Source organism: Gallus gallus, chromosome 24 (genome assembly GCF_016699485.2).
Source record: "Gallus gallus isolate bGalGal1 chromosome 24, bGalGal1.mat.broiler.GRCg7b, whole genome shotgun sequence".
NCBI classification, from domain to species: Eukaryota; Metazoa; Chordata; class Aves; order Galliformes; family Phasianidae; genus Gallus; species Gallus gallus.
The window spans coordinates 5,717,517-5,741,589 of record NC_052555.1 but is presented as its reverse complement, the minus strand read 5'-3'; the positions used below and the strand labels follow the sequence as shown (position 1 = coordinate 5,741,589).

The following is a 24,073-nucleotide window of genomic DNA, read 5'->3' as shown; positions in this document are numbered from 1 at the left end:
CCGCGATGCGGCCTCCGTCACCCCCTCGGGGTGGGATGGGGGGCGGGGGAGGGGGCTGCCCGCGCAGGAACCGTCGGGGCACCTCGCTGCCCGGAACTGGCGGCCTTCCCCTCTCGCACCTCCGCCAGACGAGCCCGTCCTGAACCCCGGCGTCGAGGGGCAGCTGCGGGTTGAAAGCGGCCCACCCCCCGCCCCGACGGCCTCGAGTGCCCCCTACCCCCTCCCACTCCGCTTCCGCCCTCTCCAGCTGCGGGAGGAAGGCCGCTGGTTGCGTGTTTGCCGGGGCAGAGGGTGTGGGAAGGGGTGAGAGCTCTCTGAGCGCGTTAGCAGCTGCGGTGGGAGCAGGCAGCCAAGTTGGACGGAGGCTGTGGATGCTGCGCGGTTTCCGCCCTTGACTCATCCGAGCGGCCGGGCGGAAAGTCGAGCACCGGGCCCAGCTGCAGGAGGGGTCGCTCCGGGCTTCCCCAAGGTGGGGCAGAGCTGCCAGGTGCCTGTCCCCACGCGCAGAGCCCTCGGGCACCGCAGGAGAGAGACGGGGACCCGTGGGGTCGGTGCTGCGGTGCACGGGGAGAGCGCGGTGTCCCCCGCTGTGCCCCATCCCGCAGCGCTCAGCTGCTCCGCACGCGGCCTTCGGACCCCCGACGGCTGGCACCCCCCTGCGGCCGGGCCCTGAGTGCCCCCGGCCCCGTTTTCACGCAGGCAGGGCTCGGCTCTGCCGTGCCTCCCCCCGTGCAGCCGTGTGCCGAGCCGCCCTGTAAGCAGCTGCGGTAGTGGGGTCACCCCGCAGCCCGCCGGGTGGGGACGGGCGGGAGGGGCCGCGGGGCTCGGCGTCCTCCCAGGTGAGGCCCCGGCCCTGCACGGGGAAGAAAGGGACTTTTGTCTTCGTGCCGGGAGCCGCCAGCCCGAAGGCAGCCCCTGCACGCAGGGGGCACGGGGACCGCTTGCTATTTGACGGTAACTGAGCCCGACCCTTTGGCATTTGCTGCCTCTGCCTCTTCCCACGGCGGGAACAAGCGGCGTGTTTAGCAGGCTGCGGCGGGAGAAGAAAGGCCGCCTTGTCCGCGCCAGAGGTGGGGCGCCGGCCGGGGCGGCCGCACTCCCGCCCCGCATTCCTCCGCCGGAGGCTGCGTGTGCGGGGCTGCGCGGGACGGGGGGCTGCGCTGCAGGCGGAGGGCCGGGGGCCGGAGGGCATCTCCTCTACGGGAACTGGTGAGGAGCGGGCAGGGCGCCGCTGGGGGGATGGAGCCGTCCCGAGCAGGGTGGGCTGCGGGGAGAGCCGGAGCCCGTGCTGGGGTCCAACAGGGGTGATGGAGTGGAGGGCAGCGGGGTCGAGTAGGGTCGTGCAGCAGGTGGTGGGCGAGAGTGGGGGCATATCCCAACGGGGGCGGCGGGGCCGGGGCTGCCCCAGTCCGTCCGCCCCCCGCGGAGCTGCACGCCGGTGCGGCGGGGCTCTCCATGCTGGGAAGGGGTTAACACCCGCACAGGATCCCACCCTGGCTCCGCTCCCTTCCTATGCCGGAGCCCAGCCCCTCGCTGGCTTTTCCTCCGGACATCGTACCGGGGCCTCGGCGCTGGCGAAGGTGCGGGCGGGCTGTGGGCTCTCACGATGTTGGGGAGCGTGGCTCCCCTGCGCACGGGCAGCGGTAGGCAGCCCCGCCAGCATGTCGGGGCCGTGGGGAGTTTGCCGCCGAGGCTCCCGCTCAGCGCCCGCACCAGGACCGGGTGGCAGGTAAGGGAAAGCGGAGGCGCTATGTCTGCATTCGACGGGGACCGTGGAGCTGCTCCCGGGTACCCAGGGGCTGTCCCCGTGCGCTGCCCGTCAGCTGGCACAGCCCTCCTGCACGGTGCTGCTGCAGCCTCGTTGAGCCCTCGTGTGGAGCGGAGCAGTCTGGGCTCCGTCCCAGCCCTGAATCTGACGCCTGCTGTTTTCCAACATTTCATTTTTTCCGTGGTGTGTAATAGCTGCCCGCTCGCCCCCGCAGCTGCGCTCAGGGCCAGCCGGGCTGGGAGTGCTGTCCTTCTCCTCGTGGGACGCTGTGAGCGATGCTGGTGCGGGGCTGCCGTGGGGAGCTGAGCCCGGGGCTCACACGGCACCCCACGTGCCCCAGCTGCTCTGCACAGGCCGTGGGGCCGGGAGGGAGAGCACCCTGTCACCGCGAGCAGTAGCTGCCGCAGGGTCCCTAGCAGGGTGAGCCCACTGCCATGGCGGGGCCAGCCTGCCCAGGAAGGGTTAAGCTGCATGCAGACAGGCTTGGGCGGAAGGGAGGGACGTGAGGAGCGGAGGTAAATTTAGTAACCCCAAAGCGTCCCGGCACAACAAGCGGCCTGAGCGCCGGGCAAGGGAAATCGCCGCTCCTGGGCCGGGTTCCTCCCCGCGCAGAGGAAGGCCGTGGGTGGCTGCTGGCCTCGTGCCGTGTCCGTGCGTCATGTGGGCCAGGCCTGCTGCTGGGGGCTGCCCTCGGGGGGCAGGAGCGGGTTTGGATTAGGGTGGGAGGCAGAGTGCGCGGCCGGAGAGCCCTGGGCTGCGCAGAGGGGTGGGCAGTGGCAGCCGTGTCCCTGCTGCCCCGCTGGCTCTGGGTGCCGGAGGTGGGAGGGGACGCAGCACTGAGTTCGTGCACCCCCAAATCTGGCTGCTGCCGGCCTGTGCAGAGATGGGGATGAAGGCACGCAGCTGGGTGCTGGAGTCAGGCGTGTGTGGGTGTGCCGGGCTGCACTGAGCTGCTGCGCACTGAGGCAGATGTTGCTGCGAACAGCTGGATGCTGCTCTGCTGTGTCTGCCTGTGGCCATAAGGGCCCAGCTGCCGACCACTCCCAGTGTGTAGTGGGGTCTGTTTTCTGCAGCATATGTAGGGTTGTGCCAGCGTGATGGCTGCTTCCTATGATTAGCATGCATGCGGGTGTTCCATGGTGCTGGAGCCTGTGCTTGCTGGGCAGGGATGCGCACCAGCATTCGGCGGCTGCTGCAAGGCTGGAGACAGGAGTTGAGCACGGATTCTGCAGCACAGCCGGAGCCCTGTGCGGTTGTGCCCACACAGGTACTCATACCAACATCTCTGTCTCTCCCAGCCCGTGCCTAACATCGCCAGGCGCCTCCGTGCGAACACAATGGAGGCTCCCAGCAGGACCACCACCAGCCCGACCCGCAGGGTGCAGACCATCATCCAGGTGAGGCACAGGGTTGCAGCAGGCAAGGCGAGTCGTGCCCCAGCACGTGGCAGGGTCCTGCCTCAGTAGCACAGGATGCAGGGAGGGGAAGAGAGTCCTGGCTGTGACGGCAGTACCGAAGCCCTGCTGGAGCATAGGAATGCAGCAAGGAGCCCTTCCCCTCTGCACCAGCCCTGCTGCAATGCTCTCCTCCTCACCCACTCCTCACCCCAATCCTATTACAGGATCGGCAGTAAAGCCAATTGAGTTAAGTGGCTGCTGCCTTGGATCCTCTTAGAAGCAGCCCAAGCCTCAGGGATCTTCCCTGCGGGACCTGACCTGGGCACACTCCTGGTGCAGCTCCCCAGGGCTGGCAGCATAGGAGGGAATGAGCCCTGGGCTGTCTGCATCCTCCTGTCTGTCCTATCTGGCCTCCGCCCCTCTGTCTTCATGGCCATACACACGCAGGCATGTCAGAGGGCACATGGGTGCAGGCAGGAGAGGTGCTGCAGAGAGCGGCAGAGCAGGCAGCACAAAGGAGCAGGCTGCTGCCACAGGTGCCATGTGCACCCCTCCCTTCTCATCCTGTGCCGTGGAAAGATAAAGAGCCTGTAAATGTTTATGACCTGTTACTGTGGTGTACAGCAGGAACAGAGGCGGCTTCTGTCTCTGCTTGCTCCAGGAGGGGCCGAGCAGGACACGTGTGAGGGCTGCCCCTGCTCACAGTGCTGCACAGCCCTGACCCATCCTGCTCTGACCCTTGCAGAACAGCCCCCTGGACCTGATAGACACAGGCAAAGGGCTGAAGGTGCAGACAGAGAAGCCTCACTTGGTGAGCCTGGGCAGCGGCCGCCTCAGCACCGCTATCACACTGCTGCCACTGGAGGAAGGTGAGTGCTGACTGCTGGAGCATCCCCACGTTTGGGTGCACCCCAACCCGGGTAGCTGCTTGCTGCCTGTGGCGGCTCCGCAGGGATCCCCGTGGGCATGGCTGGGAGCCCATCTGACCTCAGGACAGAGGGGATGCTCAGCCTCTCTCTCTGCAGGGAGGACCATGATTGGCACGGCTGCGAAGGACATCGTCCTGCAGGGCCCGGGGCTGGCGCCTGAGCACTGCTACATCGAGAACGTGCGAGGGACGCTCACCCTGCACCCCTGCGGCAACGCCTGCACCATCGACGGCGTGACGATCCAGCGGCCCACGCGCCTCACTCAAGGTAGGGCTGTGGATAGATCACTGTTAGCAGCTCCCGGGCAGGATCCGGCCGTCCTGGGCACGGCTGTGCCATCGGATAGCACACCTATCTCCGGAGCCATCCTGCCACTGCCGGTACCGCACCCGCAGCTCCTGGCTGGAGGTGTGGCACATTTCAGGGGTTGTCTTCGCTCCAGAAGGAAACCACCTCAAGACCTGTTGCCGATGTCTGCGAGGAGCAGAGGGCCCGGGTACTCAGACGGCCCCGTGTGGCTGGAGGGGCTTGGACCCCCTCGTCCCGCCACAGCCCCCCTGTGAGCGTGGGGGGAGCTCGGGGCGGTTCCCGGGAGAGGAGCGGGGACCCCAAGCGGCCACCACCGCGGGCAGCGCCGATACGCAGAGCGCAGCGGGTGCCTTCCTCACGGCCGCGCTCACATTTTCCGTGCCTGCCCATTTTGTCCGTGAATCACTCTTTCTGGTCCCGGGGTCCCCACGCTGCCGCGCCGGGAGCGCCGTCCGTGCCCCGCGGAGCCGCCCCGCCCGCGCGGCCCCTCCCCGGGGCGGTCCGGTGCTCGGCTCCCGCTGCCCGGGCGGCGGCGGCGGCCAGCGGGCGGCTCGGGCTCGGTGAGTGCGGCGCGGCGGTGGCAGGGGGGGATGGCCACGCGTGTCCGTGCCCGGAGGCGCGGGGGGTGCAACGAGGAGGGCGCTGGGAGGGGCGGAGGGCACCGCGCCCGTTCTGGGCTTTGTTTGGCGGCCCGGGGCTGCCGGCGCCCCGCGGAGCTGCCGCCTGTCGCCTCGCCGCCAGCGCCGTCTCGCTCGTTTATCGTCCTCCATCTGTCTGTATCCGTCTGTCGGGACCGGGCCGTGGGGCGGGGGCGATGCCGAGCTGTCACCGGGTCGGGCTTCGGGCACCGCGCCTCCGCGGGCAGCCGGGGCGGGGGCTCCGGGCGGGGGTCGGCTCCGGGCAGCCCGGCCCCTCCGACAGCGGTGGCTGCTTTCAGCCTTTCTCCATCCGCCATTTCATTCATCGCCCGCGGTGTCGGGTTGCGCCGGAGTTAGAAATCCGGATCCTGCGCTCCTTTGACAGCCTCTCATTAGCGACGGTGATTTATCCGAGGCGCTCCCGGGCCGGGGAAGCCGCACAAAGGCCTGGGAGCCGCGGGCCGGGGGGCTCCCGCACTGCCGGGCGGGGAGGGGCGGCTGGCGGCGGGGCTCGGCCGGTGCGCAGCCTCCCAGAGCCGGGCCGGGGGCCGTTCGGTCCCTTTGCTGCTGCAGGGAGAAGGTGTTCCTCGCACCTTCCCTCGCTCCCCCCGCAGGAGGCGGCTGGGTGCTCCGGAGGGGCAGGGTCTTGCAGCGGGTCGCCTCCCCCGGAGGACAATGAAAGCCACATGGATGGAGGAGAAAAGGACCCGATGGGCGATGGGTGCAGCGCTGTTGATGTCCCCGTGTCCACACTATCTGGGCATCACACACGGCTCCTTCGGGATGGGCATGGGGGGGGGGCATGGAGAAGGAGGGCGGTGACCACAGCTCTGGGAAGAGCAGCTCCTGGAAAAGCATGGAAGAGCCGGGCCCATCTGCACGGGGACACATCGGAGTGCTGAGTGGCTCTGCCAGCTGAACCCAACACGTGCGGGGCTTCTCTTAGCCTGGTGCGATCTGCGTTGCCCGGAGCTGATCCGCATGTTGGTGTCACATAGGGCCCCGGGCTGCCCTTTGCCGGTTCCCTGGTGGGACCTGGGGTCGGCGTGTGCACTCCTGTTATTTCTGCTCCCCCATACCTGGCATAGGGTGATCCCTGTACATGTTCCCCACTCCCCTTCCCACCGCCTGCCTGGGGATTTCCCGGCCCAGCTCCCTCCATCCGGACCCACCTGCTCTTCTGGGGCTGAGGCTGGGGCTGCATTTTGGCTGCGTGCTGCCAGCTCAGCTGCTCCAAAAAATGCGTCCCCTCCAGCAAGGGATTTTCAGCTGCGGCTGACAGCGAGGAGTGAGCCTCTCCCTGGGGTCCTGGAGGTGCTTCAAAGCGGGGTGTGTCGGCAGCGTGGCTGCCAGATAGGAGCCTCGCACCACCGGTATGGTGCTGGCTGGCAGCAGCCCCATGGGGAAGGCGGCCGGCCGTGTGCTGCCCGCTCCCAGAACCCTGCGCTTGGTGCACGTGTGGGACTTTGGCACCGTGGCTTCCGGATGCTTCTTCACACACCGGTGTGTGCCTCTGAGTCGCCTTTTACAGCCCTTGCAGGACGGGTGTGGGCAGCACTTCCCGCTGCTGCACACTGAGCTGCACGCAGGCGGTGGCAGAGCAGTGAATGCAGCTCTCAGTGGGGCTGCTGCCCTCCCTGTGCCACCCGGCCCTACTGCCCTGCCTGTCCCCCGGCGTGCAGCCGTGCAGTGAGCGCTGCACAGCGTCTGAGCCGCCTGCGCTCAGCGGGGACCATCTGCAGCCTCTGCTGCTGTTCCCTGGGGCTGGCGCAGCCTGGCTCCTGTCCCTGCATTCCTCCCCGATGGCGAATCGGCAGCCTTCCCTGCGAAGGCTCCGGGTTTGGGCCAAGAAGCATTCTCCTACAGCGGACAGGAGCTGTCTTGTCTGCAGCTGGCGGCAGCACTGGAGTGCTGCCAGCCCTGCTCTGTGCGTGGCCCCAGCTGTGCCTGTGTGCGGGATGCGCCGGGCCGTGGGGATGGCGGGCAGTGACCTGGATTCCAGCCGTGCCCCCCACCCTGGAGCTGAACCCCCTCTCTCCCCAGGGTGCACCATCTGCCTGGGCCAGGCGACCTTCCTCCGCTTCAACCACCCCGCTGAAGCCAAGTGGATGAAGAGCATGATCCCGGCAGGAGGCAGGAGCCCTGCGGCTCTATACGGACTGCCAGCAAGTAGGTGGCCCTTCTTCAACCTGGTGGGTCTATGGGGATGTTAGGGCTCTCCAGAGTCCCATTGCAAGCTGCCTGCAGCAAGCATCCCCCTGACCTTGTTTGGAGTTCTCCTGGGTACGGGTGGGAGGACAGGGCTGTGCAAGGTCACCCAGCATCACAGTGGGATCTGGACTCCTGCGATGCCCTCCGTTGTGCCTTCGTTGGCTGATGATTCAACCTGGTGGCTGTGCTGATGTCTGTTAATTATTAATGGTGGCTGGGAAGAGCATTTCTGCCCAACCCGAGCCCCCTACTGTGTGTGGGTCTGGGGGCTGTGCTGCTGCTGGGGCAGTCCTCGCTCAGCCCAGGAGCGTAGGGTTGGGCGCACGCAGATCCCCCTGCTGCCTGAGAACTGCTGTTTACATGCAGGGCTGGCTACAAGGAGGCTGCGAAGGCCGTTTCCCTGGCTGCAGCACTTAATTGAAGCAGCTGCTTATCTCACTGTGTCTGTCTGTGAGGCACGAGGTCCCTGCCTCCAGCACAGGCTCTAGGGAGGGGGATGAGATAGGCCCTGTGCTGATCCAGGCTGGCAGCTCCCACGTGCCATCCCCACACTGTCTCCATGGCTGTGCATCCCTGAGCAGGGCACAGCTGGGGCTTTCAGCAGCACTGTTTGCTGCTGGCTGGCTCCCAGTGTGGTCCCTCCCCACTGAGAGGTGGCAGGGACCTGCTCAGTTCTGGGACAGCCCCCAGCCCTTCCCTAGTGGCAGCTGGTGTCAGGCACAGGATGCTGTGGGTGCTGGAAGTCACCAGGCACTGGTTCTTGTTGGGTCTGTGCAGCTGCACCCTGCTTAGCACCAGGGCAGGATGCTGTGAGCTCGTGGTATGATTTGTGCCATGTGCACAGTGCTGAGGGCCAGGAATACATCAGGCTCTACAGCTGGGAACAGGGGGTAAGGACGTGAGGAGGTGCTGTGTCCCCTGAGCATCCTGCAACTGCCCATGGCTGCTGCCCTCCTGGTCCCTGGTTGTATCTTTGTCCCCTGTGACACCAGGCAGGACTGCATGTGCAGAGATGATGCCTACTGCTCTGGGTCCCACCCGGGCCGTGGGGCTGATGGTGTCCCTCTCAGCAGGGATGCACTCCTGGTGCGCATGGAGCAGGGGTCAGGTTGGTGTCAGGCCTCATGCTGGTGTTTGCCTGCTGCCTCTCTGTTTTGCTGTGGCAGCTCAAGATCTACCAGTGTGGTGCCGCTGCACACCAGCGTGGTGACGCTGTCCTGTCCAGGAGCAGCCACTGCTGTTATTAGTGTGTCCTTTGAGTGACAGGCACATCGGTGGCACGCAGAGCTGTGTCCAGACACACCACGGCCTCGGGCCGGGCTCAGGCAGGGAGGCTGCATGCCAGCGTGCCTGTGCCCTCCTGGCTGGCTGTGCACAGTATGATTTTGCAGGCAGGAGCCTTGCACTGTGGGGAGGGAGGGTTTAATGGAAGTGAACCAAACTTTGGTCTGTCAGCTGGGTGCCAGCCTCCCTCTCCTGCCCCATCAGTGTGCCCTCTGCAAGCCCTGCAAGGCAGCGTGGAGCGGAGCTGGGCTGGGTGAGGGGCTGTCTGCAGAGCTGTGCTGCTCAGGGGCTGCAGGAGCAGGGCTGCGTGGTGCCCCTACCCGCTGTGACGCCCACTCCCACGTCTGCCCACAGAGCCCGAGGCCCTGGTGAATGGCAGCCGCCAACTGCCCGCGCGGGAGCCCAGCCACAGCTCCCTGGTGAGCTCCATCGAGAAGGACTTGCAGGACATCATGGACTCGCTGGTGCTGGAGGATCCGGTGTCCCCCAGCAAGAAGCCGCCTTCCCGCGGGCAGTCCCCGCTCTGCCCCATGGTGAACGGGGGTGGGCGCTGCCTCTTGTCCCCCCCACTGAGCCCCGGTGCCGCCTCGGGGGGCTCCAGCTACGAGAACGCCTCGCCGCCCTTCTCCCCACTGTCCTCGCCCGCCAGCAGCGGCGGCTACACCAGCCACTCGCCCAGCAGCCAGGAGCAGGGCCCGGCCGTGCCCCCCGTCGTGCCGCTCCGCTCCTCCAGCTACAACCACGCCGTGCAGCCCCCCGCGCAGCGCCCACCGCCGCCGCCCTACGGGGGCCCCAGTGACACTCGGCCGGCGGAGAGCCCCCGCGCCTGGCGGGGTACCCTGGACAGCCCCGCCGTCCCGCACCCCCTCGGGGAGCACAGGGCGGGCAGTCCCCGCGCCCAGCCGCCCGGCAGCCCCCGGGCAGCCCCCCGGACATTGGGCTCCTCTGTGCCGCGGGTGCGGACAGCCCTGCAGGAGCGGCCGCCCAGCCCCTTCCGAGAGCCGCGGGACCCTCCCGCTCCCGGCCGGCAGTCTGCAGCCAGGCTTCTCCCGGACGCCGTGGGGCCGGCGCACGGCAGCCAGAGCGGCCGTGGGCTGCAGCCCCCCGAGAGCCCGCGGGCGGCCCGGAGGAACGTGGAGAGCATGCGGGAGCTGCCGCCCCTCAGCCCGTCCTTGTCACGCCGAGCTGCCAGCCCCCGGGCGGCCCCCGATGCCCCATCCCCGCAGCCCCGGCTGGGCAGGGAGGTCCCTGGAAGCCCCCGAACCAGGCGCAAGGGCCACGAGGAGCCGAGCCCCGCGGGCGGCAGGAACAGCAGGGCCGGGAGCCCCTCGTCCCCGCTGTCGACGGAGCCGTCCGCACGCCGGCCCAGCTTCAGCTCCTGCCTGAGCCCCGCACACAGCCTGGGCTCCCTGGCCGTGCCCTCGCCCCGGCAGAGCCCCCGCGCCCAGAGGAAGCTGTCGGTGGATGTGCGGCTGCCGGCGGGCGTGCGGGAGCGTAAGAACAGCATCACCGAGATCAGCGACAACGAGGACGATCTGCTGGAGTACCACCGGCGGCAGCGCGAGGAGCGGATGCGGGAGCAGGAGATGGAGCGCCTGGTGAGCCGAGGGGCGCGGGGGGCTGCTGGCTGTGGGAGGGGGTCCTGGCCCGGATTTGGCAGCTGGAGCCAAGGGTGGGAGGGGCCGGGGGCAGCCCCGACGAGTGCGAGGTGGCCTCTTTGCGAATGGCTTTGAGCTTCTGTTGTTTTCAAAATGTAGGCCTTTTCTCTTGGGGATTTTGCTGACGGCAGCTTATGAATGTTGTGAACGGGCTCCTAGGCTCGAGCTTATCCGGAGAGATTAGGGCCAGGAGTGGCAGTTGGTGCCCCCGGTGTGCAGGGTACTGCTGCCTCGCACCAAGCCCCTCTGCTTGCAGCAGCCAGGGAAATCTACGGGCTCAGCCCTGGGACAGCGTTGTTCTGATGTGCACGGCTGCCTTCGGTTGTGGACGTGTAATTTTTAGTGCCTCCGGGTTTGCAAAGTGAAGCGTGCTGTGCCAGGGCTGCGGCTCGGCGGGGACACAGCGGCTGCCTGCGCGTGGTGTGCAGATGCTGTTCCCGGCTGGCGACTGCTGGGAGGCTCTGTGGGCATTGCATCTCTATATTTAGGGATGGGGATAGAGTTTTTATAGAGCGAGCAGCTGCCTGGGTGGGGCTTGCCTTGTGCATCTGTCTCTCCCTGCTGCCCAGTGGATTGCTGGGAGCAGCCAGGGACTGCAGGGGCAGCGAGGCCAGCGGAGTGCTCTTTGACACACCAGATGGGGTGTGCGGTGCAGGAGATACGTGTGTGTCCCCACCAGCACTGCACCCAGTGCTGCCCATGGCTGTGTGAGGTACCACCTGTGTTTCCCTGGTGGTTTGGCACAGCCTGCACCCTGGAGGACTTGAGGTGCCCTGAGGATGCCTCGGCTGCGTTCACCTTCCCAGGTGCCATCCAGGACCCTGCTGGGTGCTGCCTGCCCTCTGCCCACCCCCATGCCATGGCAGGGGCAGCAGGAGCCCTGTTTACTCAGTCCTGAGTCACGGCAGGCACAGACAGCCTGAATCACCACCTAGAAATAGCCCCTTGCAGAGGCAGCACGGTGTTCGGCTGGGGCTGCTGTCTGTAATTAGTCTGTCTCCAGCCCTGGGCATACCACACACACTGCGGGCCGACGCTCTGACTGCTGCCTGGGGCTGGTTGAGTGCACTGGGCTGGGGCATGGAGCAGTGCAGAGTGCTGGAAGTTCATCGGGGCAGCTGGGATTTCCCAACGTGGGCGATGTGCCCAGAGCTGGAGGAAGCACTTCCTGTGTGCAGAGGTGGTGATGACCCGGGGTGCGTGGGAGTGGGACACGCAGGGCAGGGTGACACACAGGGGATGCTGCTGGGAAACAGGGAAGTGCCCCGAGTCTGCTGCTGTGGATGTGGTGAGCTGCTGGCAGCCAGCGCTCCCCAGAAACAGTTTTCCTTCCTCAATGTGGGGATGTTGGCCCTGGCACCGTCACGCTGCAGTCTCTATGTATGTGCCCTGCTGCCAGACAGGCACTATGTCCCCTCCCTGGGCACAGCAGCAAGCCCTGCACCCCGCAGCAATGCAGGCAGCCATGCTGGTGGGGGATGTTGGTGGGCACGGGGGTGGGTGCTGCAGGTCTGCACTGACCAAACCTCCCTGCAGGAGCGGCAGCGTCTGGAGACCATCCTGAACCTCTGTGCTGAGTACACCAAGACAGACGGCTCCGAGCTGCTGCCTGGCCATGCGGATGCCGGCCGGCGGGCACCGAGGGGCACAGCAGGGCTGGGCCGTGCTGCAGAGGAGCTGGGTGTTCTGCGGCAGAGGGAGAGCCTGGAGAGGTCGGATGAAGAGAACCTGAAGGAGGAGTGCAGCAGCACCGAGAGCACACACCACGAGGTGAGGGGATGGGGATGTCCGGGCTGTGCTGTTCCGTGCCGCGCCGTGCTGACCTGCCCCTCTGCAGCATGAGGAGCTGGCGGGCCCCCGCGCCAAGGAGGCACACCGGCTGGAAGAGGAGCGAGCCTGCGTGTTCGGCCGCCTGGATGAGCTGAAGGGCCGCGTCAAGGAGCTGGAGCAGCAGCTTCAGGAGACGTCACAAGAGGTGAGGGTCTGGGCAGCACCCAAGTGGGCACTGGGTAGCGGAGGGAGCCGGAGTGGCCGTGCTGACACAGCTGTTTCCCCCCAGGCAGAGATGGAGAGGGCACTGCTGCAGGGCGAGCGGGAGTCAGAGGTGGCGCGGCTGCAGCAGGAGCAGGAGGTGGTGCAGCAGCTGCAGGAGAAGCTCTCCAGCCTGGACGCCAGCATCCGGAAGGAGAGGGACAAGGTGAGCCCCGAGGCAGGGCTGTCCCCTTGGGGCTGTGACATGCTGTCCCCTGCCCCGGTGCCCACGTACAGGGCTGACGCTGGTGGGGTTCTCCCATGCTCCCCTGGGGAACGTCGCTGGGGTCTGCGGAGGCATTCGGTGACAGCTGCTGTGTCAGCTCCATGGGGTCTTCCCAGGTGTCTTCGTGTGCAGTGGGAGCACCAGTGTTTGTGCATAGCGGGAGGAAGAAGAGTGGGCGAGTGAGCTGGGCAGTGCCTTTCTCCCTCCTCTCTCTGGGTTCATGTTGTGCCGGGCTCTGTCTGCTTGGGACCGGAGTGGTGTCACCCAGCCCTGCTGGAGGAGGGCAGAGGTGGATGCTGGGGATGTGCTGTTGGTCTCGCTGGCAGGCTCGGTGCTGCAGAGCTGCCCCAGCACTGACCATGAGGCCTTGGTGTTGCCCAGCTCACTGCCTTCCTGCAGGCTGAGGTTTGCAGCAGGCCTACTGGCTCTGCTGCCCATCGGGATGCTTTGGTCACACACAGTGGTGGTGACTGCTTGAGCATCTGTCTTGCTGGAGGTGGCTGGGTCCTGAGCATTTTGCAGCTTTGGCCAGGAACTCCTTGCAGGGTGTTGAGCGGCAGCTCTGGGCTGCAGGGTGCGCTCCTGCCATAAGCCTTCCTGGGCCTGAATTCTTTTTTCAGTCCTGGTGGGAGGACAGATGACGTCTCACCTCCCTGCAATGGTCTCAGGCTGTAAGACCCCGACGTGCATTGTCGGGGGTTGTACACTCAGTGCCTGTGTGTAAGCGGGGCCGTGTGGGGCTGAGCTGCCACCAGCACATCCCAGCAGCACTGCTGCAGCGCTGGGGATTTGTGGTTTGTTTTTGATTTTCTGACCGTTTGCAGGCGTTTTCTCTAGTGAAAGACTGCGTTGTGCAGCGCTAGGAGAGGAGCAAAAAGAAGCCCCATTCCCAGAGTCTCAGTTGACTTAACCACCTGCTTCCCTATTCAGTCTGCACTAACTGGCTCTAACAGTGGCTGCTCTGAGCGCTGTCACTAACCTCTGACACCTCTGCTCTCCCCTCTCACAGCCAGTCCTGGTGCGTGGGGCAGCAGCACGTCCCATCCGCCTCTGCATCCTCTGTCTGCTTCGCCCCCATATCTGTACCCAGGAGGGAGGGGTGGCCTCGGCTCACAGTGCTGCTGTGCTGAGGGAGCGGGAAGCAGCTCCCCGAGGGAGTGGGGGATCCGCTCCAGGGATGTGTCTGCAGTGCCGGGTGGGAGAAGGGCAGGGGCAGCTGTGGGACACATTGGTGCCACCAGAGCCACTGACACTGAGATGTGGCTGCTGTGGTGTGTGAGGACAGTCCTCAGTAGGGGACGGCGTAGACACGTGCACAGACAACACAGTGCTGTTACCTGAATGCTGGGCAGCAGCAAATCCAGCAGAAGCCAAGCGAGCAAAGGCACTTGTGAGACAGCACCTTGAGGCAGAACACTCATGGGCAAGATTCCTTCCCAGGACTGCAGGAATTTTCGGGATTTCTAAGCAATGTCCCAGCAAGGATGGGGCTTTCCTTGTTTGAGCATTGCACAAAAATGCAGCAGTGCACGGTCTGATGTGCCAGGGGGTTGTCCTGGCAGAGAGCCTGCAGGCAGAGAGCTGGGACTCCCGATCCTTTTTGTGCTCTCTGCTCTCAGCAGCTCGAACTGGGGTTACGTATGGTGCCCTGCCAGCCGAGTGTCTCTGGCTGCACGGACTGTGGACGGAAACAAGCATTTGTTGTGCATCTGCCCTGCCACTAACGTGCTGAAGAGCAGCCCGAGCAGCTCTGCAAGGACAGCACGGACCTTGGTCTCCTGTTGTCCTGCAGGCAGCCACATTGCTGCAGAGATGCACAGCAGCCGCATCGCCGGCGCATTGGAGCTGCTCTGGCTGCCAGCAGCACCCTGGGTTCTGGGCACGTGAACAGAAGGCTCTGGTGGTGGTTGTGAAGATGGCAGTGTGGTAAAGCAGGGGCTTCCGGCGGCTCCTGGGGCCCTTTGATGGCAGTGCACGGGATTGGGATGACTTAACCCATGTTGCAAAGCCAGGTCAACATTGATCTTTCCATCACTTTTAAGTCTTTGGCATGGAAACATGAGACAGAGGTCCAGGGCTGGTCATAACCTCTGTAACGCTGCCCAGCCCAGGGTTCTCACGGCTTTTGCTCTCTCAGTAAATGCCTCTCTCTGGCTGACCCCTATCTAATCCTGCAGCTTCTGCATGGCGTGGATTTGAGAAGTGTGTTTTCTCTCTTTTTTTTTTTTTGTTTCCCTTTTTTTGTTTTTTTTTTTGTTTTGTTTTGTTTTTGTTTTTGTTCTGTTTTGTTCTCCCCTAATTCAGGAAAGGGCAAAGGTTGATGCTGAAAGGAAGGAGCTAGAGAAACTCCGGGCGCTTTACAATGAGTCGAAGAGCCACCTTGATAACTGCCCTGAGTCAATGCGGGAGCAGTTGCGGGAGCAGATGCGAAGGGTCAGTGTCTCACCCCCACCCCTCCTGGACCATGGCCCACCTCCCTCCGCTCCAGCTTAGGCCAGCTCTTCCCTGGCAGCTGGGGCCGCACTGAGAGCGTCGCAGCCGGGCCGGAGGAGGCTGGCGCCGTGTCGGTAAGCTTGCCGCTCTCCCGGCCCCATGGCACGGTGCTGGCTCCGGACCGGGCAGGGCGCGAGCACGTATCCTGCCCTGAGCATGCCGAGGAGGAGCCGTATGCCCTGCAGCACAGCCCCACGTTGAGCGTGGTGTCCTCTGCTGGGGTCTTCCTTGACCCCGTGCAATGGGATCTGCCCTACACGTGGGCTCAGAGAGCCGGGCTGTGCCCTGCCCGCCTGCCTGCAAGCTGCAGTGCTCTGCGCCCGGATGCTGAGCATCTCCGGGGTGTGGAGGCGTCGCTGTGTCCGTGTCAGGCTGGGCACTGCCTGTGGGAGTTGGTCCGTGTCCTCCCAGGGTGCCGTCCCCAGGCTGCCTCTCGAGAGTGGAGCCCCAGGGAGCTCCGTGTCCCTGTGTGTGTGTGCTTCCAGCTATTTCCTGTGAGCGTTTATTTACACAGCCCTGTCAGTTTACGTTAGCGTCGGTCTGCAGCATTTTTTCCCATTATCTGGTATTTTCTGGTAGCTGCTGGCTCTCCCCAGCCTGTGGCCGGAGCAGCCCTCGCTGTACAACTCTAGCACACAGCTGCTTGCGTCCCCTTTCCAGGCTGGTGGTGGATGCTCCTGTGTTTGACATGGGTTTGGGTGACAGCAGGCGCTGCCCGCAGAGCGTGATGGGATGCTCAGGGATGCTCAGTGGTCCTGGTGTGCACTGCACTCTGTGTGGCCACGGAGTGGTGGTGGTCCCATTCCTGGGGCATGGGAAGTGTGTTCTTGCAGTGAGAGCGCTGCCAGTGTTTGCAGTGTTTGCAGACCCTGAGCTGAGTGCCAGCATCCCAGGGTGCCACCATTATCTAAAGGCTGGGTGGGCAAGGGCATTTGTCTGTTGTAGTGCTGGCCTGTGGTGGATCTGCTATCAGCTTGGTGACATGGATGCTTGCTGTGCTCCCTGCGTGCTGCTTGGTAGTGGTGATGCTGCTAGCACGGGGCATTTTCTGGCTCTGCAGCCTGGCAGAGCGTTGCCCTGGGCTGGATGGGGTCAGGTGGGAGCAGCTGATCTGGATGCAGCTCCCAGCCACTGCGAGCAGCTCATCCCACCGGATCTGTGCCCAGTGCCTCCTCCACCACCTTTGCACTGAGGCAAGGGAGTGAGCGGCCACCCTGTTGTGTGTCTGAAGGAAGCAGAGGCCCTGGAGACGGAAACCAAGCTCTTTGAGGACCTGGAGTTCCAGCAGCTGGAAAGGGAGAGCCGGCTGGAAGAGGAGCGCGAGACGCGGAGCCAGCAGCTCCTGCAGAGCCGGGCTGAGTACCACCGCAGCATCGCCCGCAGGAAGGTAGGGACACGGGACAGCGGTCCCATGTGAGTTGCTCCTCAGCACCCCATGTCCCCAGCATCCCGTGTCCCCAGCCCGGCCACGTTGCTGAGCTTCCCCTGCGGGCAGCTCAGCCCCTGCCCATCCCCAGGAGCGGGTGGCTGCGCTGGATGCTCAGGCCGCCCAGATCCGGCTGCAGAGCACCCAGGAGGCCGAACGCCTGGCCCAGGAGAGGAACGACATCCTGCGGCTCCTTCAGAAGGTAATGCCCACATCTAGGGCCAGAGGGTTGTCACACACTCCCTGGACTTGCGTGCTTGCACCGCGGGTGCAGGAGTGTGCAAAGTGCTCCCAGGGGGAGGGGCACAGGGGGCACAGATCACTGCAGCATCCCAGCTTGCAGATGTTGCTGATTGGGCTGAGAGGGGATCCTCCCTCCTCTTGCATCAGGGGTTGGCTGTTAGGGTGTGAGATGGGTCCTGGCCACCGCGTGATGATAACCTTCCTCCTCTCTCTGCTCTCGTTGTGTGCTCAGGAGAAGGAGAAGCTTGCATCTCTTGAGAGACGGTATCAGCTTGTCACAGGTGGCAGGAGCTTCCCCAAGATGTCCTCAGCTCTCAAAGAGGTAACTGGGGGATGGAGTACTGTCCTGAGAGCTGCTCTCCTGCGTGCTGAGCTGCTCCCACCCCAGGGACAAGCCTGGGGCACTGCAGTTTATATCTGCAGCAGTTCCTCTGCTTCCCAGTGCCATCTGTCTGAAGCTGGGCACTCGCACCACTCCAGGCTTGACCGTGGGCTGCAGGGACTGTCATCAAGTTGGGAGGGAGGGAAATGCAACAGAGCCGGGCTTGGGAGCAGCAGCATCTCCCCTGTCAGCCTGCTGGGATGCTGCAGGAGCTCTGAGCCAGCCTGTGTTGTTAGCTGGTGGCATGACAGGGGCAGAGTGCCCTCAGGAGAGGGGATAGCACAGCTGCAGAGCACCTCTCAGCCTGGCTCTGACTAAGTTGGGGCTGCAGTGCTTCCCAGCCTGCTGCTGCTGGGAAGGGGTGCAGGATGGTGGGGTGCCCTCGTGCCTCGACATCCTGCTGCCTACCCGGGGGTGGGGGCTGCTGCTGCTGTGACCCTTCTGCCTCTGCGTGCCTCGCCTATGTGATCTTTGCCTTCCTACAGGAAACCCTCCATATTTCAGAGCCTTATGAGCTGCTGGAGGGATCTAAGCCCCTGAGTCCCCCAGTAGGAGCAGCTGCCTCCTTAGCTTCTCCTTCTGCCCACTCCTACCCCAAGGCGCAAGAGGTAATGGCACTAACTGCATGTGCTTGCGTGCTTGCCCCATGCAGGGCGGGCTGAGCCTGTGTATGGATATCCTTGCTGGCAGTGGGGTGGGTGCCAGACCCCTAATGATGCCTTGGAGCAGCATGTCACACCCTGTAGCAGCAAGCTGAGGCGGTGCAGCCAGGTTCTTCCCCGTTTAGCTATCTGGCACTTGAGCTTGGTAACACCAGCTGCCTGTCCCTGCCACGCTCCTCCTGCTCCGGGCTGTACCCAGCTCAGCTGGTGCTGAGCTGCTGCCATCTGCTTTATTCCTGATGCAGTGTGGATGCCCCACTCCTCACCTTCGCTTAGCACTGGCTAAGGAACTGCCTTCCCGCAGTGGTGCTGGGGCAGCTCGAGGCACCTCCTATTGCTATGGTGCCATCGTGCCATCTTGCCATGGAGGGCTTGTGCCTGAGGACCTTGGGGACCCCTGGCTCAGGCTGACGGAGTTGTGGCCGTGCAGGCTGGAGTCTTCTGTCCCTAGCATGTGGTGATGCTGCATGTAAAGCAGCAGCAGAAAGGCATCGTGCTGGGACACCCAGCCCTGCTTTCAGTTAGCTGCAGAAGGGGACGGTAGCAGGCAGGGAAGGGCTTGGCTGGCGGCGGTGGGTCGCGTGTGTGCATGGGGAGGTTTGCTCCTGTTTTGAGGTCAATGCCATGAGGCCAGCACATGGGTCTAACTCTCCTCCTTCTCCGCCGTGGATTTCTAGGAGTACATGAGGCTGTCTGACGTTTTCAGGTTCTACAGCAATGCATACGGCTCCAGCCTGGACACTAAAGCTTCTGCTGCTGCTCCCGCTGCTGCTCAACGCTCTTTCTTGCTTGCTGTGCCCCCTGCAGCCAACGAGGTACCCGCCCCAGAGCATGCTCGGGTTGCCTGCCTGGGGCTGTGGTGGGCTGGCCATGTGGCCGCCTCCTGCGCCCGGTGCTCAGAGCTCACCTCTTCCCTAGGCTGGGCAATTTCTTTCGCTGCAGCTGAGCAGGGAGGAGCGGTGGGAGCAACCCAGCCTTGCTAGGGAGTGCTTCTCGTCTACTCCGTGCAGGGTTTGCCCTCTGGGTGTTGGAGCAGGGCTCAGGAGCAGAGCAGGGAGCAGGTGGATTGGTGAGGCAGCCCTTTGCCTTTTGGCTCTGGGCATCTCTTGGGCTGTGGTCACCACTCCTGAGTGCCTGGGCTGGGGGCATGACGAGGGGATGGAGAAGGGATGTCTGAGGTCCATGCTCTGAGCTCTGCAGCATCAGCGTCACCACCTGCGTCCCTTTCTCCTGGGGACACTGAGACCTTTTCTGAGGGCTTGTTACCATTGCTGTTTGCTTGCTCCTCTGTGCCTATCTCTGCCTGGCTGTCCTGGCCTGCAGCCCTTCTCCTGGCTCACTTTGCTTCTCTCTGCCCAGTACGTGACCATTGAGCAGCTCTCGGGGATCCTGGGCAGTGTCAGTGCCCCTGCCGGTTCCCCACTGGGCCGTGCCCCTCCAGTTCCTTCGTCCTCAGGCTGCGCTCCTCTTCCTCCTCTGCCGGCTCTTTCTTCTCCCTCCATCTCTACAGAGGTTTGTGTCCTGTTTCCCTCCCTATGTCCCCAAGCATTCCCTGGGTAGAGAGGGGTGCTGGCAGGCTGAGGGGGACATGCAGAAAGGGTTGAGGAGCTTGGGGTGCTGCTGAAACAGCCCGAACAATACCATGAGCTGCAGCCCCACTGCTGCCTTTGCTGTTCTGCTGCCCGTGTGGCAGCAACCTGAGCTCTGCCTGGCACGTCGTACTGGGCTGCTGAGGAATAGGGATGTCCTGGAGCTTCTAGGGCTCATACAGTGGTCACTGGGGTCCATGGGGTCTGCACCTCACCTGCCGTGCCTCTGCTACCTGGGGCCAAGCACCACACAGAGCAGTGATGCTCTGACCTCTCATTCTCTCTGTTTGTGTCTGTTCCTTTCTCTGTGTTTCTCTGTCTGTCCCTACCATCTCATGCGACGTCTCTTCAGATGGAGAAGCAGCTTCCAGGGGGCCCAGTATGGCTCCCGGCTCTTGATTTAGAGAAGTGGTACCAGGAGGTCATGGCTGGCTTTGAGACCTCCTCCCCTGTCTCTCCTCCTTCTTCCCCTCCTCCACTTCCAGCTAAAGCTCACTCTTCTCAAAAGCCTCTCCAGGTAATGCCCTGCTCCCCTTGCAGCTGCATGGGGCTACAACTCAGGCCTTGGGGACCACGTGGTGCCACTGTGTTGGGGGAGGCTTATGGGCCAGGAGAGCTGGCAGGTGCTCAGCTGGGTACTGGAGCCTGCAGCAGTGTGGGACCACTCCCTCCAGCTCCACTCTGTAAGGGCACTGTCCGGGTGAGCAGTGTGCAGGGCAGGAGTGGTGTGGGAGCTGGTACCGATGTTGGAGCTGAAGCTCTCAGCCTGATGTGGGAATTTGCAGCCTCCCTATTCTTTCTCACCTCTGCATCTTTGTGCCCAGGTCTATCGTGCCAAAATGGAGGGTGACACTGGTGCCCTCACCCCTCGGATGAAGAGCGGCACCCCGTCATCCTCACAGCTCAACATCTCCGTGCTGGGCCGCAGCCCCTCACCCAAGGTATGGCCATGGTGGGAGCTGTGCCCCATGCAGGGCTGCTGCTGCCCGACACCAGCCCCATCCTGAGTGCGCAGGTTGGTGCTCAACACACGCTGTATTGCCCCAGGGTCCCCTGCATGCCCCGAGCCATGCAGGCAGCCTGCCACGCAACCTGGCAGCCACACTGCAGGACATCGAGACCAAGCGCCAGCTGGCCCTGCAGCAGAAGGGTGAGTGCCAGCTCCACACTGCCGCAGCTCCATGGGGCTGTGCTCCCACTGGGCATGCCTTTCTTCCCAGCCACCCAGAGCAGCCTGGGCTGTGGTGGTGGTCCAGCTTCTCTGCACAGCTCAGCAGAGGAGGGAATGAGGCTACGTCCCTTCCCTGCTCAGCCAAGGGCAGTGGGATCAGCCAGGGCTATGGCGGCCCTGTGGGCAGCATGGCTGGAGGCAGCAGCCAGGCTCCAGCAGGACACAGCGCCTTGCTCACGGTCTCTCGCTTTTCCCCTCTCTCTCCCCTTCCCTCAATCCCTCCACCTGACGGTGCATCTCCAGCCGACCCGCTCCCAGCAGAGCCCTTGCAGCCAGGCGATGTACCAGGTAGAGATGTGGAGCAGCTTGGATTGCCTAGAGTAGCCCCAAGGCAGAAGCATGGCTGTTTGCTGATACCTTCTGCGTGGATGGGGAGGGGGCATGGCTAGCCAGGACCCCAAGATGCCTGTCAGTGTCTGCTTATGGACAAACCCCCCAACCCCTGCAGGCATTCTGCACGGCACAGGAGCTGAGAGAAGCTCAGTCCTCCCACATCCCCTAGGGATGTGGGAGCCCAGGTCCTGCCTCATCCTCCTGAATGCTGTGCTGCATGAACAGACAGTGCCTCTGGGACAAGAGGCGAGAGCAGGCATGCTGCAGGGCTGCGCCATGGCCAGCACCTCTCTGCAGCGTTCTTTGGGCCAGAGCTGCTGCTCCCTGAGGCGGGGCTTTGGGCTTGGCAGGCACTGTCCCAGGCTGTTCCCCTGCCAACGCTTTGCCAGCCTGCTCCTGCCAGCCTGACGCATGCGCCCCTTGGCTGCCACCGCTGCGTGTGTCGGAGCACAGGCAGGGCCCTGTGCCAACTGCTGACCCAGAGCAGCGGCTGCTGTGCGTCCCTGGGGAGGGTTGTGCTGCATGTCAGCCCTGTGCCTGGAGAGGGGCACTGGGAGAGCTGCCTCAGCTCTGGCAGCTGTGAGCGCAGCAGGGCCTGGCCGCTGGGATGGACCTCCCAGCCCTTCCGTGGAGCCAGGGCCAGCATCAGGGCACCGTCTCTCACTGAGCCCTGGGCCCAGCTCCTCCTGACAGGTGCTACTGCTCACACACCAGAGCCACGGCTGCAGCCCACCTCCATCTCTCCCTGTCCCACCTCAACCTCTCTCACTCCCAGGGATGCTGAGCCAGGAGTGCAGCTCCCACTGGGTGCAGTCTGTGCACACCTGTTGCATGCAGTGCTCAGCAAGGCATGGTGCTGCTGCAGAGCCAGAGCCAGGCTCTTCAGGACAGCCCTGAGCCAGGCTGCGGCAGGCTCTGAGCACGGCACTCCATTGCAGCAGCTCTGTGCCCTTCCATACTCAGGCAGCAGAGCCTGCAGGCCCACAGCTGCCTGCCGACCTGCTCTCTCCTTCTTCCCGGGGCGCAGGTCAGCAGGTGATTGAGGAGCAGAAGCGGCGCCTGGCAGAGCTGAAGCAGAAAGCAGCGGCCGAGGCTCAGTCGCAGTGGGAAGCCTTGCATGGGCAGTCCCCCTTTCCTCCCTCCTACCCTCCGCTCATGCATCACTCCATCCTCCATCACCACCACGCCCACGGTGTGGGCCCACGGGCCGAGGAGCTGGACCACGCATATGACACCCTCAGCCTGGAGAGCTCAGACAGCATGGAGACCAGCATCTCCACAGGCAACAACTCAGCCTGCTCGCCTGATAACATGTCCAGGTAATCCTGGGGCTGGCTCTAGCCCCTAGGCTGAGCAGTGCAGGAGTGCAGGCTACGTGTCTTCTTTGGCCCAGAGTCCTTGCCATAGGCACTGCAGCTACCTGCTGAGCCAGGATTCCTTTCACACCTGAGGGGCACAGCCTGACTCTGCAGAGACAAGGGGATATGGAGGGGCTCTTTGTCAATGCTGCACTGTGCAAGGAGCGGCTTGAGTGCTGCATGAGAGCTGCCTGCTGCAAGCTGTCTGTTGTGATACCTTCATGGCACCATCCTCCATCCCATGCTCACCTGCAGCCTCCGCCAGTACCAACTCTGCAGGGCTGACCCTTGGGGCGTCTGTTGGAGGGATAGGGCCTGGCATCTTGTCCTTGCCCCAGCCAAGCACCGGGGCTTTGCTGCTGCATCCTGAGAGTCTCCAGCAGCGTTAAGTTGTGCTGAGCCAGCTCCTAGCACAGGCAGGGCAGCAGGAGTTGTGCTGTGGGTGCGTGTTGACCCAGTGGCGCTCAGTTGTCTGCAGGATGGCAGCTGTGCTTGTCTTGCAGTGCAAGCGGGATGGATGCAGGGAAGATAGAGGAGATGGAAAAGATGCTGAAGGAGGCACATGCCGAGAAGTCCCGGCTCATGGAGTCCCGGGTGAGCAGATGTACCCCTGGGAATAGGCTGGGACCGGGACAGGGGCTGTGTCCCCGATCCATTGGGTCCCCAAGCCACTGGCCTGAGCACCTCTGTGCTCGCAGGAGCGGGAGATGGAGCTGCGCCGGCAGGCACTGGAGGACGAGCGCCGGCGCCGGGAGCAGTTGGAGCGCCGGCTGCAGGACGAGACGGCCCGCCGGCAGAAGCTGGTCGAGAAGGAAGTCAAGCTGCGGGAGAAACATTTCTCACAGGTGTGGGGCTTCGGGACAGAGCTCTCAGCTTCTCCTGGGGTGCCGGAGCTCCTTCCCCAGGCAGGGACGCGCCGCTGGGCTCAGTGGTGCTGATGGGTGCGCGGCGCTGTGCCCACACAGAGGGGATTGCAGCACGGTGTTGTTTCCCAGGCTCGGCCTCTGACGCGGTACCTCCCCATCCGCAAGGAGGATTTTGACCTGCGGCTGCACATCGAGTCCTCAGGGCACAGCGTAGACACGTGCTACCACGTCATTCTGACAGAGAAGATGTGCAAGGGCTACCTGGTCAAGATGGGGGGCAAGATCAAGTCTTGGAAGAAGCGCTGGTTTGTCTTTGACCGCATGAAGCGCACCGTCTCCTACTACGTGGGTGAGTCCCTGTGTGCGGCCCGCTGCCAGGCTGTGCTCGGCCCCAGCACCATGGCCACGTGGCTGTCCTGCTGCACGCTTGCTGTCCCCATCCCTTCCCCGTGCCCCCACTAACATTGCTTCCCTCCGTGGGGCAGATAAACACGAGACAAAGCTGAAGGGCGTCATCTACTTCCAAGCCATCGAAGAGGTGTACTACGACCACCTCCGCAGCGCCGCTAAGGTGAGGCCGGGGCGTGGCTGCCATGTTGTGTCCCCGGAGTGTGGGCGGCTGGGAGGGGCCGGGGAGCCCGCTGCCACGCACTGACGCTGCGCTCTCCTCCACAGAGCCCCAACCCCGCGCTGACGTTCTGCGTGAAGACCCACGACCGCCTCTACTTCATGGTGGCGCCGTCGGCCGAGGCCATGCGCATCTGGATGGACGTCATCGTCACGGGGGCCGAGGGCTACACGCAGTTCATGAACTGAGGGTCGCGCTGAGGAAGGCCGGGCGGCACAGAGCTCGGCGGGCGCGGCCACGGGCGGGTTTTTTTGTTTTTTGTTGTTGTTGTTTTTTTTTTATGTTAACTTTTTAAAAACAATTTACTGGAAACGCGTCAGAGCACTGAGATGTGGAACCGGGCGGCACGGGGCCGGGGAGGGGCGGGGTCCTCCGGCCGCCAGGGGGCGCTCGCGGACAACGGACGGTCCG

At 64.1% G+C, this 24,073-nt stretch overlaps 1 protein-coding gene across 24 annotated transcripts; it reads left to right on the top strand.

Moving 5' to 3' along the window:
* Positions 1-289: 289 nt before the first annotated feature.
* On the top strand, positions 290-23,974 carry PHLDB1 (pleckstrin homology like domain family B member 1). 24 transcript variants are annotated; one of them, XM_025143380.3, is made up of 26 exons: positions 290-469; positions 3,067-3,165; positions 3,911-4,034; positions 4,191-4,361; positions 7,085-7,210; positions 8,891-10,134; positions 11,731-11,964; positions 12,032-12,169; positions 12,254-12,391; positions 14,756-14,884; positions 16,176-16,331; positions 16,462-16,572; positions 16,846-16,935; positions 17,481-17,603; positions 18,335-18,472; positions 19,017-19,169; positions 19,599-19,763; positions 20,071-20,187; positions 20,294-20,396; positions 20,721-20,765; positions 21,838-22,129; positions 22,672-22,762; positions 22,867-23,013; positions 23,164-23,383; positions 23,520-23,605; positions 23,710-23,974. In XM_025143380.3, exons 2-26 carry the CDS (start codon positions 3,106-3,108, stop codon positions 23,848-23,850), a joined length of 4,542 nt encoding a protein of 1,513 aa, XP_024999148.2. In that variant the 5' UTR covers positions 290-469; positions 3,067-3,105; the 3' UTR covers positions 23,851-23,974. The 24 variants fall into 24 exon arrangements, with proteins under 24 accessions (XP_024999148.2, XP_015153772.2, XP_015153762.2 ...); XM_015298286.2 differs by lacking the exon at positions 290-469 and adding an exon at positions 853-954; XM_015298276.3 differs by lacking the exon at positions 290-469 and adding an exon at positions 1,117-1,209.
* The last annotated feature ends 99 nt before the right edge of the window (positions 23,975-24,073 follow it).